At 36.6% G+C, this 14,372-nt stretch overlaps 1 protein-coding gene across 2 annotated transcripts in view; it reads left to right on the plus strand.

Moving 5' to 3' along the window:
• Positions 1-14,095, plus strand: part of RGS7BP (regulator of G protein signaling 7 binding protein) — a 40,653-nt gene extending 26,558 nt beyond the window's left edge. The window contains exons 3-6 of one of the 2 annotated variants that reach the window (XM_075726996.1): positions 271-401; positions 9,838-9,985; positions 11,425-11,495; positions 14,004-14,095. In XM_075726996.1, the coding sequence (XP_075583111.1) occupies positions 271-401; positions 9,838-9,985; positions 11,425-11,495; positions 14,004-14,095 (442 nt within the window). Of the gene's footprint in view, positions 1-270; positions 402-9,837; positions 9,986-11,424; positions 11,496-14,003 lie in introns of those variants that run through there. The other variant, XM_075726997.1, reaches the window with a different exon arrangement.
• Positions 14,096-14,372: the final 277 nt, after the last annotated feature.

Below are 14,372 nucleotides of genomic sequence, written 5' to 3' on the forward strand. Positions count from 1 at the left end.
TTCCAAAAATACACAGGGAATAAAATAAAGACACACAATCTTACCAAAGACAACCCAAGTTTAACTGTTTAAAGCCTAGAGCTTTATAGAGCTAAAGAATTGTTTGTAAATACAGTTTGGTAGGAAGAAGTTTTTTATCATATACACATAGCTTAATAGTTTATGAAGCAGATTATGATGTGGTTGCTTTCAACAGTAGGGAAGTGGATTTGATGACCCACATGTCCTTCCACTCCCATCCCTAACTAAAATTTTTCTCTTTTACTGCAGCCCAGAAGATGGTGAAATTCATCCTGAAATCTGTAGACTATACATCCAGTTGCAGTGTTGCTTAGAAATGTACACAACAGAAATGCTTAAGTCCATATGTCTGCTAGGATCACTGCAGTTTCATCGGAAAGGTATTGAATTGCACAAATATACAGATGATGATTTAAAAGAAAGAACAGTCTTTTGGGGCATGCATGGGTATTCATGAAAGACACAGCACCAAACTGTAAACAAATTATACCACTGAAGCTTTTCAGCCGCTGAAAAAAAAGCTGCATTTCTATTTCATTAGCATAATTTTACAGAAGTGTGTCATATCAGGCATGTATCACTAATGTCCTTGTAGTTTAGAAGTCCGAAACTTTTTTAAAAAGATTGGCCCCAAAAGTTTTAGCTGTCATTAGTCAGATCAGTGAGCAAACTATCTTAGTCATTTTATTAGAGGTATTTGTTGGGTATGATATTTGAGGGCAAGTGTTTACTGGAGCAATATGGCATGGTTTTGGTACTGAACTGATCCCTTACTATCCCTGTTGTTATTTATCCAGCAATGCCAGCTTACAGCAAAAGATGGATAAATATGGTTAAAAAGCTGCCCACCTTTGTAAAACTAGATCCTAAATCAGAACTGAAATCTACCTCATAGAGTGTTTTTACACACAAGGAATTCCCTGCTTCAGTGAAAATGGATCTCTCTAATGAGTTCATATTTGATTAGCCACCTACTGAAAGGAGGATGCAGAAATGCAGGTAATTCACTGAATAGGTTACTTAGTAACATCATTACTCAGTGATGGCATGCAGTGATTGGGAGTGTGTCTGTGCTAATTGTAACTACTCTTTCCCCGGATAATATCTCAGCATAATATACTAGGTAAAGACAAAGTTCTGTAATGAACTGTAATGAAGGTCTTGTAATGGACCTTATGTATTTCCTGTCGTGCTGAAAGATCCCATAATGTATTTTTCACATCTAGCTGTAGGACACAGCTAAAGCCAGTGATATTTTTATTATGAAAATAAGAATGAGAAGTTTATAACTGCTCAATTGAGCTTCTCAGTGATTTTCTTAAGTTGAAAAAAAGCCTGTAAAATAGCAAGAGACAGAATTAATAGAGCCATCGTATAACAAGATGCCAATAGCTGCTAAAATGAATCATCATTTTTAAAGACAGATTCTACTACATTTCCTAGCATTGGCTACAGTTGTCAAACTAGCTTCTGTAATCACAGAAAGCAAGTAGCTTGAGGTGACCTGAGTAACCCTGATATGTCTTGTCTCTCCCTTTTGCCTCTGGATGGAATCTACATTAATAACTTAAACTAAAAATCAAACTATTAGATGTCTAAAGTTGAATAAGATGAATTACAGCATTACAGCATGGGCCAGCTTAGTTCCTATGTGGCAGTACTTTTGATATGTGTTGGTTCCTCATCTCACCACAGAGAAAGTCATGGTAGCTATTCTGACATTTAAATAGAGTAATTTTTGTCCTGTGTCCTTATAGAGATAACCACAGTAACTTGGCTACAAGTTTCTCTGACATTCTTTGAGAAAAATGCATAATAGGCAAAAATTATATAACCACGGGGATTTGAATAATTTGAATTTTGGAGCTTAGCCAATAGAACATTGCTCTTGTATATTAAATAATTGGTATTTACAATACCTAGAAGTATTGTAAAGGCATCATGCAACAAGGAAAGTTCCAGTTACGTGTTAAGTATTTTTTCACAGTGAAGGTAGTCATATACTAGAACAGGCACCCAAAGAGGCTGTGAAATCTCCATCCTTGGAGATATTGATAACTTGAATAGCCCTGAGCAATCTGATGCAAGTTGGCCCTGCTTCCAGTAGGGTGTTAGGCTAGATGACCTTGCAACTTACTTATTTGATGTTCTGCCAGAACATACTCTTTTCCAAGAAGCAGAATGAACCTATACCTTTCTTTAATTTCTTTGCTTACATAGAGTGGTACTGCAGTTTAGGCAAAGTGCATAAATTTATTTCTAGGAATGAAAGACCCAGTAATTTCACCATTATAAAATATACTGTGCTGTTGCTAGTATACAACTTTTTTACTTTTCTACCTGTTTAGTTTTTCACCAGTTTTTCACCGTCTGAGTTACCATACTAAAAAACATAAATTTCCTTGTGTACGAAGATTACTACCCTTAGAAACTTCGCTTAATTCGTAAATGTGCATGTCTGATGTTCTTGCTTTGTCTTGAAGCTCATTTTTGAAGGTAGTATTTTTCATTTGGATGTACTATTTTCCATTTTGTAGTCCTCTTACCTGTTGGATAAGTGGTTTTTAAATCTCCCATTAGATTTCACCAATTTATTTTCTTACTTGGGAGCCAGCAGAGATTCAAGTAGAATGACATGCAGGCTGTTCTCAGCAACCTGCAGCTAATAAATAATAATGTGGGTACTGGTATCTTGAGCAGACATTATATAACAAACTGTAGAACTGATAAAGATAAGGCAGTGCTGATGCTCTTTTCCCAAGAGAAACTCGGCCAATGCTCCCTACTGGGAAACAGATGCTCTTTAATGAAACACCACACTACAATTTGAGGGGCTGAGCTCTGGGTATTTTCACTGTCTTTCGCAGCACTGTTCTTCTATCTCTCCTTATCTTTCTCTTCTACTGAACAAACATTCCTATATATACTGTATAGTATATATCAAGCTTCCTGTACAGAAATTTCTTGCATATGTACAGTGCTTTAGATTAACTTACTACTGTCATACAACCTCTGCTATAAAAGTCAGATAGTCTGTTATTTCTTTGAGATGTAACAGTCACAGTGGGGCCAAAGCCGTAAATATTTCCAGCTGTGTTATGCAGTAAGTAAACTGAGGTAAGTGGTCTCTAAAAAATTTTTTTCAAGATGCATACACCACAAAAGCCCAGTGTTGAAAATACGTTATGATTGCAAAGTTCAGCATTCAGAAAGCTTGCAAAGGATGCAATGAAACATGCACAAGTAGCCTTAATTCAAGCTTTTTGTAGTTACTAAGTCTTTGTTACCTGACCATATATTTTATTACTCCTTCTTCCACAATCTCAAGAGTCCTGGCTAATTAATACACACATAAATATTTACTTGGGCCTATATCTTTCTTTTATCCTAATTGTTCAGTGTCATACATTATATTTATTTCACACAATTCTGTTCTAAAGGCAGAATCCTTCTGTTCCTCAGACATTTCTCAGTAACTCATACACTGATGGGAGAGTCTTCAGAAGTGGCTTGAGTAGTGAGGTAGCAATTTTTCCCATTGTAAAGAAGCAACAAAGAAAGATTAAGCTCAAGATTGCTAATTTAGAATCTGAGATTGCAGCATGCTTTATACAGTGCTGTATGTTTAAAATTTTTCAGTAGCTTCATTTGCAGCTGAGTGCAAAGAGTCTCTCGGTTGAGCAACCAGACAATTAGAAATACTTTGTCAGTAACTATTTTCAGGAGCTGGGTTTAAGCAATTTGGATAGGATCACATGAAAACTTTGGGTAGGTATAAGTCCAGTTTACAGAGCAGCACAGTGAGAAACTCTCCTGTGTCTTCCTGCAATCCCTACCATGATGGCTTTAAGGATCTTGTTGTCCCTTTGGTCATAGCAAATACCTGTTGGGGGTGACTATAGCAAATACCTGTTGGGGGTGACTATAGCAAATACCTTTTGGGGCAGATATGGCAGATGACAGCTTGTGTTTCAGCTCTTCCAGGAAATCTTCTGAAACTTGTCACTGCATTTGTTCACTTAATTTTCTTCTGCATCATTATCACACTCTGGTAGAACTTCTCTGGATAGAATCATCTTTCTCAGACTTAGTTCACTTACCTAGGACCCACAGCTTGTCTCCTCACATTGGTTTTGCTTTATTCGTTCCCCTCCATCATTTAAATTGTATAGCTTTGTGCCTTAGGGAGCAGTGTCATACACAGTTCTTAAACTTAGCGATACTTTTTAAAATTTGAGTGAGTTCCATGGAAAGTAAGATATTCTGAAGGAGCTTATGTACCTGTCTGAAGCAGTTACAAAATTCAGATCTAATTCCTTTAAATGTTGTATGTCTACTTTATTGACATTCCATGTTCCCAACAATGACTATTCTTTTGATTAAATAAATAAATCCTGGCTTAGCTAGCAAGGTCTTAGAAGAACTAGTTGACATAATTTCTGTCCATGGAAGCTGCTAGATGTGATTATCCTTTTTCCAAATTAATTCTGAGATTGTCAAGGTCCCACACTGAGAAAATCCAGAACTGCCTCAGAGTTCTTAAGTACATTTCAGCATACATTGCTGTATTCAGCCACGAATATTTCAGGGTTAAAGGTTTTCATTGATACCTTACAAAGAACTTCATTGCATTTTTAATATGTAAACATAACAGAAGAGCTTTGCTGATTCCTATATCCACAAGAGTAATATATTCCTTTCATTGTAAGGAACTGCAAAATATTATTATCATTGGATCGTTATAGCATGTCACTGTGGAAGTGCGCATTACCAAAATTTAATGTCTGTACATGTTTACATAGAAACCATTAATTTCTTAGGATCATCTACAGATATTGTTGACTTGTTGGTTTATATAATTACATATATTAGAAAATTATTTTTTAAAATCCTAAATTGCAGATGGCAATCATTCTATTAGCTACCTATGCAGCATTTGAGCAAGGCACTCATTTTAATAATTAAGGGAGTAAGCCCATGTAACAAATCAAAGGCAAGAGGGGACAGTTAAAATGAACTGGAGGTGTTTTCCAGAGTTCAAAACATGCTGTAAAAATAGTTAAAGCTACCTTGTCAAAGAAGTACCAGGATTGAAACTGGTAGCCACTTATGCTGAGTTTGAACAAAATAAGTCACTGCTCATGTATAGTTAGAGGAGTATATTATTCTTATGGTCCAGAATCAGTACAACCTGCTATATTGTTTGTAACTTTTTGAAAAAGAAGCTTACACACATGGAGAGGTACTTCCTGCTGTCAGTTATACACACAGCTATACACATAGCTCTAGTCAGTTTAGAATTTGAATATCTATGGGAAGAAATTAGTCTGGGATACATTAGATTCCAGAATCTTACAGTTTATTGTATGAAATGGTCTTAAAGTCTTATTTTTTCCTGTGTCTTTTTTTCTAAATGATGTGTTTATATGTGGATAATTTCTCAGAATAAGATGCAAAATACTTCAATGCTTGTAACCTACATATGGTTTGTTCTTACCACAAGCCTATTTGGAAGCCCTGAATTAAAAATTACAGTTTAGTCACTGCAACTGAGATGTGTGGGCCCCATCTGACTTGTGTAAACATAGATGAGGGCAGAAGGATACCAGCACTAACCAGAGTGGTAGCTACCTGAATACTTAGGTAAAAAAGGGAAGAATTGAGTCTTATGGGAAAATCATGTGTGCATACTGTGGACAGAAAACATTAGGTTTCTGTGATGTAAATTCAGACTGAACTCATTCCTGCATTGTTGGTACATCACAATGATACCAAATCACAGATAACTGTGTATCGTGTACCGTACAAGTTCATAGCATAATTGTTTTTTTTCCAGTATGTGTTTTGTGATAACAACATATATTTCCTTAAAATAGTACCTAAAAGCCTGTGATAGCTTATATTACAGATTACAGAAATAAACCCTCAATTCAGTGAAGGGATTTTTGTTTTATTTGGCTTTGTTTAAATTACATGCTATTTAGAGTTTTGAAGAAGAAAGGAGGGATTCTTTAACAGGTGCTAGAATTTCAGCATTCTATTTAAAGACTGGTACATTTGTGTAATTATGTAGACATATTACTTACACAAGAGGGATAAGATACGGGAGAGAAGAGCAGCACACAGGTATGGAGAAACAAGCACTTAAAAAAATCCAGAGAATCATCCGTTCTCATGGGGACACTGTGAAGAGGCCAAAATGAATAGAACAGAAACAGGCATGGAAGGAGGAAAACACAACTTCAACTACAGACTTGTTGTTCCTATTGTATTTTCCTTAATAATAATACTTCCAGTGAGACAATCTCGTGAGTTCTGCAGGTCCCAAATGTAAGTCAGGAATGAAGTTCATGAGGCTGTTAGCCATATCTGCCACATTTCTTTTTTACTTCCTACACGATTCTTTCCTTTTCCCCTTTTTATGTTCTCCTTTTCATTTACTTTAGCTGTGATCTATAGCTTGTGCATTTATCCTTAACTGCCAGGTTAGAATCCTGATGCAAATGCTGCCTTCTTTTTGAAAGAAGGGTTCTCTCAGCTTTGTTAAATTCTGTTATTCCCCTCAAAGATCTTTTCAATTCATCTGCAGTGAAATCTAACTAGCTCTGAGGGGCCTATGATAGATTTTTTTTTCATTATGTAAGTTTCTCTGGGAAGTAGGTAATGACTAAGAGTAGGTGCATAGGGTAACACAACAGAAGCAAACACAGAGGTCACCACAGAAGCAGTAAGGAGCACAACAGGTGAGACACATAAAGCACAGTGTTGTACGTAGCCTTACTGAACTGATAATTTTCTACCCTTTTATTTATCCTCACTCAAGTTTGATCTTCAGCATTATTTAATTCAATTAATTTAATTTCATACCAAAGGCATTTTCTGCTTCTTAAAGTAAAAAAAAAAAAAAAAAAAAAAAGGCTGAATTAGAGGCTAAAAGACAAAGAATACATCATGCTTTATATTAAGATTTCACAGAAAGAAGAGCCTCTGTCTAGCTGACTGGAAACACCTCTGAAAACACTGTGTGCATGATCAAACTCCAACTGAAATTAATTAAAGTCTTTCCACTGACTAAATTGAAAGTAAAAGTCAGGGTTCATATCCTTATTTTAAGAATGTTAAATACAAAAGATATCCTTACTGCCAGTAGAAGGATGAGAAGATTAAAGACCTTTTGTTTCTCTACAGGCTGTGCCATGTAGTAGAAATGTTAAGCCTGAGTCATATACATTATTAAAGCAAAGCCTTTATTATTAGCTGACTCTTTAACTGTTTTCAAGTGATTGAGCAGATGCTCTGAAATTCAAGAAGGGCTTCATGAATTGCTCACAATACAACAGAATTACTGGTAAAGAGCTTTTTTTCAGTTGAAAAGAAATCTGTGCCGTTCATTCTGCTAAATCTGCAAGAGCTTGCCTTTGTGCTTAACAAAAAGAATGTTACAGTCTCAGTGCTTCTGTTCTCAAGTTGTGAAAAAGAACCTTTGCTGTTATTTCATGTAGTATTGTTACATTTTCCATTGAAACACCTTTCATATCCCTGAAGGATGCCTCTACAGACAGGATTGTTCTTGACAGCATGTCACCAAAGGTCAGGTCGCTGTTCCAACATAACACTTCAAAAAAATGGGAAAATTAACTAATACCCAGTTCCAGTAGTAACACCTTGTGATATCATTGGCAAATTAGATGGTTTCCCTGGGGCAACCCTCTTTTACAAAGAAGTGATAAGTGAGATATTGGTAACAGTATGTTGTGTTATGCGCTTCTTGTAATAGGAAAAATAATTAATAATGAAGCTTACACAAATGAGCAATTAAAATTGTATGAGATGAACTACCTTAAAATAACAGCAAAAGGTGCAGTTAAGAACTAGAAAAATTTGAAAGTTATACCTACAGGGTGATACAGAGTAAAACATACAATTTGGGAAGTAGGCTTAGGCTGCTGTTCCTCAGGCAGCTGAGTCAGCATAATAGCTTGCTACCACCAGAAGGGTCTTGATCCCTTCCTCTCTATCTCCCCTCCCTTATCATGCCTTCACTTCTTCGCCCGTTCCACTGCTTCTGGCCGTATGATCATCCTCCTCCTCTGGCACTTGCTCTGGAACATGTCGGGTTCTTCACTGACCTGACTTAAATCACTGCAACATCAGAAAGCTTCACGTTTTATTTTTCCTTTTATTGGGGTAATCTTCTACCATTTGGTGCGTTAAAATGGCTCACAGAGGGATCTGGCAAAACACAAGGTAGCAGTGGATGCCACAGTAACCAGCAGAGAACAGGCACGGGACATGATTATTTTACAGATTCTTTTATGGATTATAAACGTGTAATGTTAGGTCATGCAGTCTCTTGGAATCATAGGTAGATGACTTAGTTGGGGGGGAAGCAGGGAAAAGGGCTTCCTACTGACTTCAGAGAGTAATGAAAACATTAAGCAAGTATCTTCTGTAGTATAAGTAACATCTAGTTTGACATTCAGACAAGTAGCTAAGAATATTTTTTTTTTTTTCCAGCAAAGGAATAATTTGCCAGAATACAACAGTTTAGAGAACCTGCCCAAAAAGAGTTTCTTAAGATCCAGGAATTTCTAGTTTTAAAAAAACAAGGTTACAAGCCTGATAGCAGGGATACTTACTTAAGGTGTGTAAGAGCAATGTAGTATGGTCTGCAACCTTGGTCTCTTGTGTCCCAGAAAAATGGGCTATACTCTGTTAGCTGTTCTTGTTCTTCCTGTTTGTTGTCAAACCTTATAAGAACTATTCAGATTTGTCCTGATGTGAAAATTTTTCAAACCGCAAAAATTGTGAGATGAAAAATCATTTCCTACTCAGTTCCTCATACCACTGGTTTAAACATTGACCTTTTTTTTCCTATTGTTAGAAAATTTTATTTGTTTCTTTCTGAGGTTGTTTACTCCATTTCATGAGAGAACTCAGAGTGGGAAAAAACTTTAACTTCTCACTAACATGTCTGCGATACACTCCAATTTGAATTTTCTCATGTAGATGCACTTAGTGCCAGGACTGTACTTGCCACTACAGAAAAGGAATACCATCAGACAGTGACGGGAAGTTTGCAAGGATACCAAAAAATCCCACCAGTGCCTAACTGTCTTGCATGCTCCACTGTCATGGTCCACATCCTTTACCCCATTCTCTCCCTGACAAAAGCCCCAGCAGATCCATCATGAAGACCCTATTGAATTTCAGCACTGCATTTCATTTTCTTATAATGAGCATGAATTAAGCAAGTGCAAGCATGGAAATTCAGAATAGAATGCATATTGGGCTGTGAGTGGTGGCAGCTATGTATTGCTTTTAAAATCACCAAGTACAAAACTGCCTATTTTTGTCTTTTGTTTTCCCTTACTATTGCTGTAATGCCAGGAGACATGGATTGCAATGTTCTAGTGTCAAATTTTTTGAAGTTGCTTTCAGAAGGTATGCTGTAGTTTCTTTCCTTATTTTGTTCTGTTTCGTCCTCTGGCTCTTATTTTGTGTCACATGTGAGCCACTGGAGTTTAACTGAAACCCTTCATTATAGTCACTGTGTAAAATTCTGAGCTCCGTACATGCCTGTGTGGGACTTCTCTTAGTTTTGTTTGGTACGAGTAATATATAGCAGCACTCTGATTAGCAGATTGGTGTGGCCTGCTCTCTTTCTGAACAGTTCTTACTCAAGGGTTTCATGCACCGCTCTCTCTCTTCATTTATACTGTGCAAGATCAAGGTCAAAACAACAATGATATAATCTGAGTATGCATTTTAATTAATAAATAATGGGGATATATGTTTTGTTTAAATATTTTAAAGGAAAAGAACCTTGTGCCCCACCCAAAATTCTAGATACTAAAGTGGAGGAGAGTTCCGAAGTACCTATTTTAGAAGACACATCATCATCACCAACAGATATTCAACAGCATTTATGGCAGGTTTCCACAGATATTGAAAACACTGAAAGGTATGTGTAGCACTTCATTCCTAAACAAAACAAATATCTGTCTAGGGTTTATTTAGTCTTTTCCAATTAGGCAGCTGGTGTTTCTACTATTAAAGGTATTAATAAATTAAATAACCTGTTAACATTTCTGTTACATTTAACATATCTGAGAGCAACTCCTAAAAGAAGGGCAGAGAGAAGTGACATCCTTAATTAGGCTAATTACCAAAGGGTAATGGTCAAAAACAAAGGGTGCGAAATGATGTTGCTAGCAGGCCAAGTTCTCTAAGAGAGGCAGCCTTTGTCTCATCTTGAGTGGTTTCTGATTTTGTACCTGAAATTTGCTGGCTTGTGTTTCTGCACTCATAAATTGAAAGCACAGAATCTAGTTCATGTCGGTTATGAATGTGGAAGCCTTAGGAGGGGAGGGGAACATCATGCACAAGTTTGTCAAAGTGGACTTCCATTACCCCCTTAACTATGCAGCTGAAAGACAAAAATGAGACCGTTTAGTAAGGAGTAATCCTTATGGCCAACATTTCTTTGCAAAAAATACCTATTTTGATGGCTTTGTATATTAAGCTGCTGCTGAGATTTTAATGGTCACCATGTTTGTTTGTGTAAAATGAAGTTCTGTTCTGCTGAGAGAGTAACTTGGAGAATAAAACTGAGCAATTGCTTACTAGTCATGGTGCTTCATTTCTAAGAACTATTTTATATGTAGATGAATGAGGCAAGACCACATTGTTTTTAAATCCTGAAAGCCTTAAGACATTACAAGCCTGCACACAAAATTGTTGGTCTGCCATCTATCTGGAAAATGGGAATTTTTTTGCAACTTCTGGCCTCTCTGAAAACATATCCAAATGTAAATTGCTTTGTGAGATGATACTTTGTTATCATATTTTCCATCTTGCCTTTTAGAAAATTTCATGCCAGAGTCCTCTTAAGAGGGGTGAGAGTGACAGCCCTGTTTCTAAAATTTTTATTTAATGTGCAGGGAGCTTAGGTATCATGGATTAGCTGCATGTATTATTTCTGAACAATGAAATGCATTCATGGCACAAGCTACAAAATGCTGATAAGGGGTATTAAGTTGACATTAGTGCTAGTTTATGCTAATTTTAAGGCATATTGTGTATTTTGCCACTAGGATCACTTTGTGCCCACCAGCTCATTTAACATGGAATGCTCAAGTGGCAGAATAGATCATAGATTTGGACCAGATGTAACTAGTTAATATCAGACTGGCCTAAAAGTGCTCCCTTATTAAATCTACTGCCCTTTATTTTGGTATGCATCTTCTAATACATGTATATGAACCAAATGCTTGCCCAATAGATTTTTGTATTTTTTGTTCCACTATTTCAGCATATAAAGCTATAGCTATATGTGAGCCATTCCCCATTCAGTCTTCAACTGCAGTCCTATTGTATCTTTTTCAACTTTTGTTTCCACAGAGATATGAGAGAAATGAAAAACCTTTTAAGTAAACTCAGGGAGACTATGCCTTTACCACTGAAAAATCAAGGTAGGTTTTGTATTTTCTTCATGTGAACAAAATTAAGATAATTAAAGATTTTGCTTTCCATTAGATCCGAAAAATCTAGGGATTTTTATAGAAGTTATAAAAAGAAAAATCCAGGTGAAGTCTCTTCCCTACTGATTCAGTGGAGGCAGAATTTAGTATGTGAACTTTGGCCTCTTGAGTTTCATATGAGGTATTCTGGAATTTTATAGATATGGTATCTATAGATAAAATAATAGAGTTTTCCTAGTGACATGAAGGCAGCAGCACAACTAATTCCCTCTGTCAGGAGGCTTTCTTTTTAAAGGTAATGAATGTGTAAATTGCACAGGCTATGATAGGGATCCTACTGAGTGATGGGGTTTGCTTTACCCCTGCAAGGCTTGTAGCTTCTGTGACATGACACTGACCCTATGTAGAAAAGTTAACTTTCCTTGAGTCTGCTAACAGCCTGCTTTTCCCAGTAGCCAGCTATAAGGCACCCTGTACAAATGCACCAGGGGGCAGGATCTCCACCCTATGCATATATTTAGCAATGGGCCTTCATTTTGTGGCCCAGCAGTGTTAAATATTCCACATCTACAGGGACTCTCTTCATGTGAACAACATTAGAAAGATAATAATTTTCCTTTTTTATTTCTTCTTGATAACGTGTGTTTCTTAAATGCTGTGTAGTCTTTGCACAGTGGCAGCTGATGAAGTATGCCTAATGCATCATAGATCTTGTCCCAAGTAACTAAGCAGTCTAGCATTCATCATAGTATGGTAAGAAATGAATGTAGAATGGATGAATTCATTATACAAGCAAGAGTTTATGGCAGGATGGCTTGACGGAAAACTATGTGAAAGGAGAAATGGAATTGTTTATGATACGATACAGATGTGCCATTGTAGAGACTGGAAAAATGCCGTGAAGTCTATGCTTAGCCTAGAAGAAAGGAGCATGGTGGAAATAAGGAAGAAAAAGACAAATTTGGGGGATATAAAGCATGTAGAAACTTGAATTCAGAACAGAGATAAAGGTGTACAGAATTATTCTCTGCTGGCTGATGTCTACACTACCCTTCAACAATTGTCAGAAAATCACTGATGACCTATGCAGCAGGATGGAAAACATGTCAGCTAGAGTTTAAAAGCCCTGAGACATGCCCCAGGATCAGGTAATCATAAATGGTGGGTTTTGCAGCTCCCACAGACTCCAACTGTGATCACAGTTTACAGATGACCTCTGAGAATAGATGCCACAGGAATGGACAGTCATACAGCCCTTAATTTTTTTTAAATATTCCAAGACCTTTAATTAATAAAAGCTAGGTAACAGTATAAGTAAATAGAACAAACAAACAACATTATAGGTAATTAATGTGGTCTGGACTGTAATTTTGACATGTATATGGATTACAAGCACTGTTTAAGAGAATGTTTGAGATGAATGAATGCCATTGAATGAGTTGATTTTTACAAGACCCAATCCTGCTTTGAGTAAATGAGTGTTTTGCTGTTGATTTCAGTGACAGCCAGAACAGAGTTAAGGTTGCAAGCCCACAAAAGCTTTACACAATGTTACTGACTGCTCACAGATCTGGGGTTTTTGTATGGAACTCTCTTAAGTGACAGCAGGAAAGTTACTATGCTAAGAAATTTAGTTGATGTGGTTTGTAAGCTTGAGTCACAATATTAAATGATCTCTTACCTATGTTCTTATAGTTAAGTATTTGCATTACAGTAGTGCCTAGAGCCTATAATCATAACTAGGTCCCTGATGTAACCAGAATAGGAACATAATGACGCACAGCTCTTAGCCTGAAACCATGCCTGAAGATGGCTCAAATTCAAAGTGAATTCTAAAGATTTTATGAGATAGCTCACTGACAGTGCATGAGTTAACATAAGTATAGGCACTAATATATACATTTTTGTATGAATTTAAAAGGAGTTAACACAAAAGGTGGAAAGCTACCCAGAAACAGAGTGAGCATATTGTGCTAACTTTCCCAGACAAGGTCTTTTTCCCTTGATGTGCCAATATGTTCCAGTGTTGCAGTTTTAAATGGAAATTCTGCATGATGTGCACAAGTGGACAGCCAATAAAGTCTTTTTTAAACTCTAAATTAAACCAGAATTTACCCTTAGGACTGACATTTCCAAACTTGCGTGTCTGCAAGATCTCAAGCTACTTATCTTCAGGTTTTAATTGGGACCCTAACATTATTCATCCATGTGTTGTCACTTAGGTCTCCCAGTACTGGAGGTGCAATTTCCTTTAGGTTTTGTCGTTGAACTGGTATTCTTACTGCCAAAATTTCTATTGTATTATGATGGAGATTCTGATAATTCGCACTGTAAGACTCTTATATACAAAATTCAGGTTATTATTTGCTCTATGCCTAGAACAGTGGGATCTATTACTTGATCATGTGGGTGCTGTTAGGACACATAAATGATATAAACTCTTTTGTGTGTGTGGATGTGTACATGCTTGTATTAAAATGTGGGTTTTTTTCATCACAGATGATAGCAGCCTCCTAAACTTGACTCCGTATCCATTGGTAAGAAGACGGAAGCGAAGATTCTTTGGACTGTGTTGTCTTGTCTCAAGTTAGAAGATTAAGTACAGAAGCACCAAGAAAATCATAACTTTGATTAAATGACTATTATTTGGCCACTGAAAAGATGAACATTGCTACTCTTGATTATAAAGTACATTTTCTACACTAGCCTATTCCTTTTTCTCTTCTGCTCCATCCCCCTTTTCAAAATAAGGGTTTTAATTGTTGAAAGTTATGGTGGTCAAAAACCAGCTGTGGAATAGCTCTAGCATAACTAAGAATGTTTTTCAAACTTTTTAAAGTGTGTTTTGCATGCTTTCTTTCAACCACT

Source organism: Pelecanus crispus, chromosome Z, assembly GCF_030463565.1.
Source record: "Pelecanus crispus isolate bPelCri1 chromosome Z, bPelCri1.pri, whole genome shotgun sequence".
Taxonomy (NCBI): Eukaryota; Metazoa; Chordata; class Aves; order Pelecaniformes; family Pelecanidae; genus Pelecanus; species Pelecanus crispus.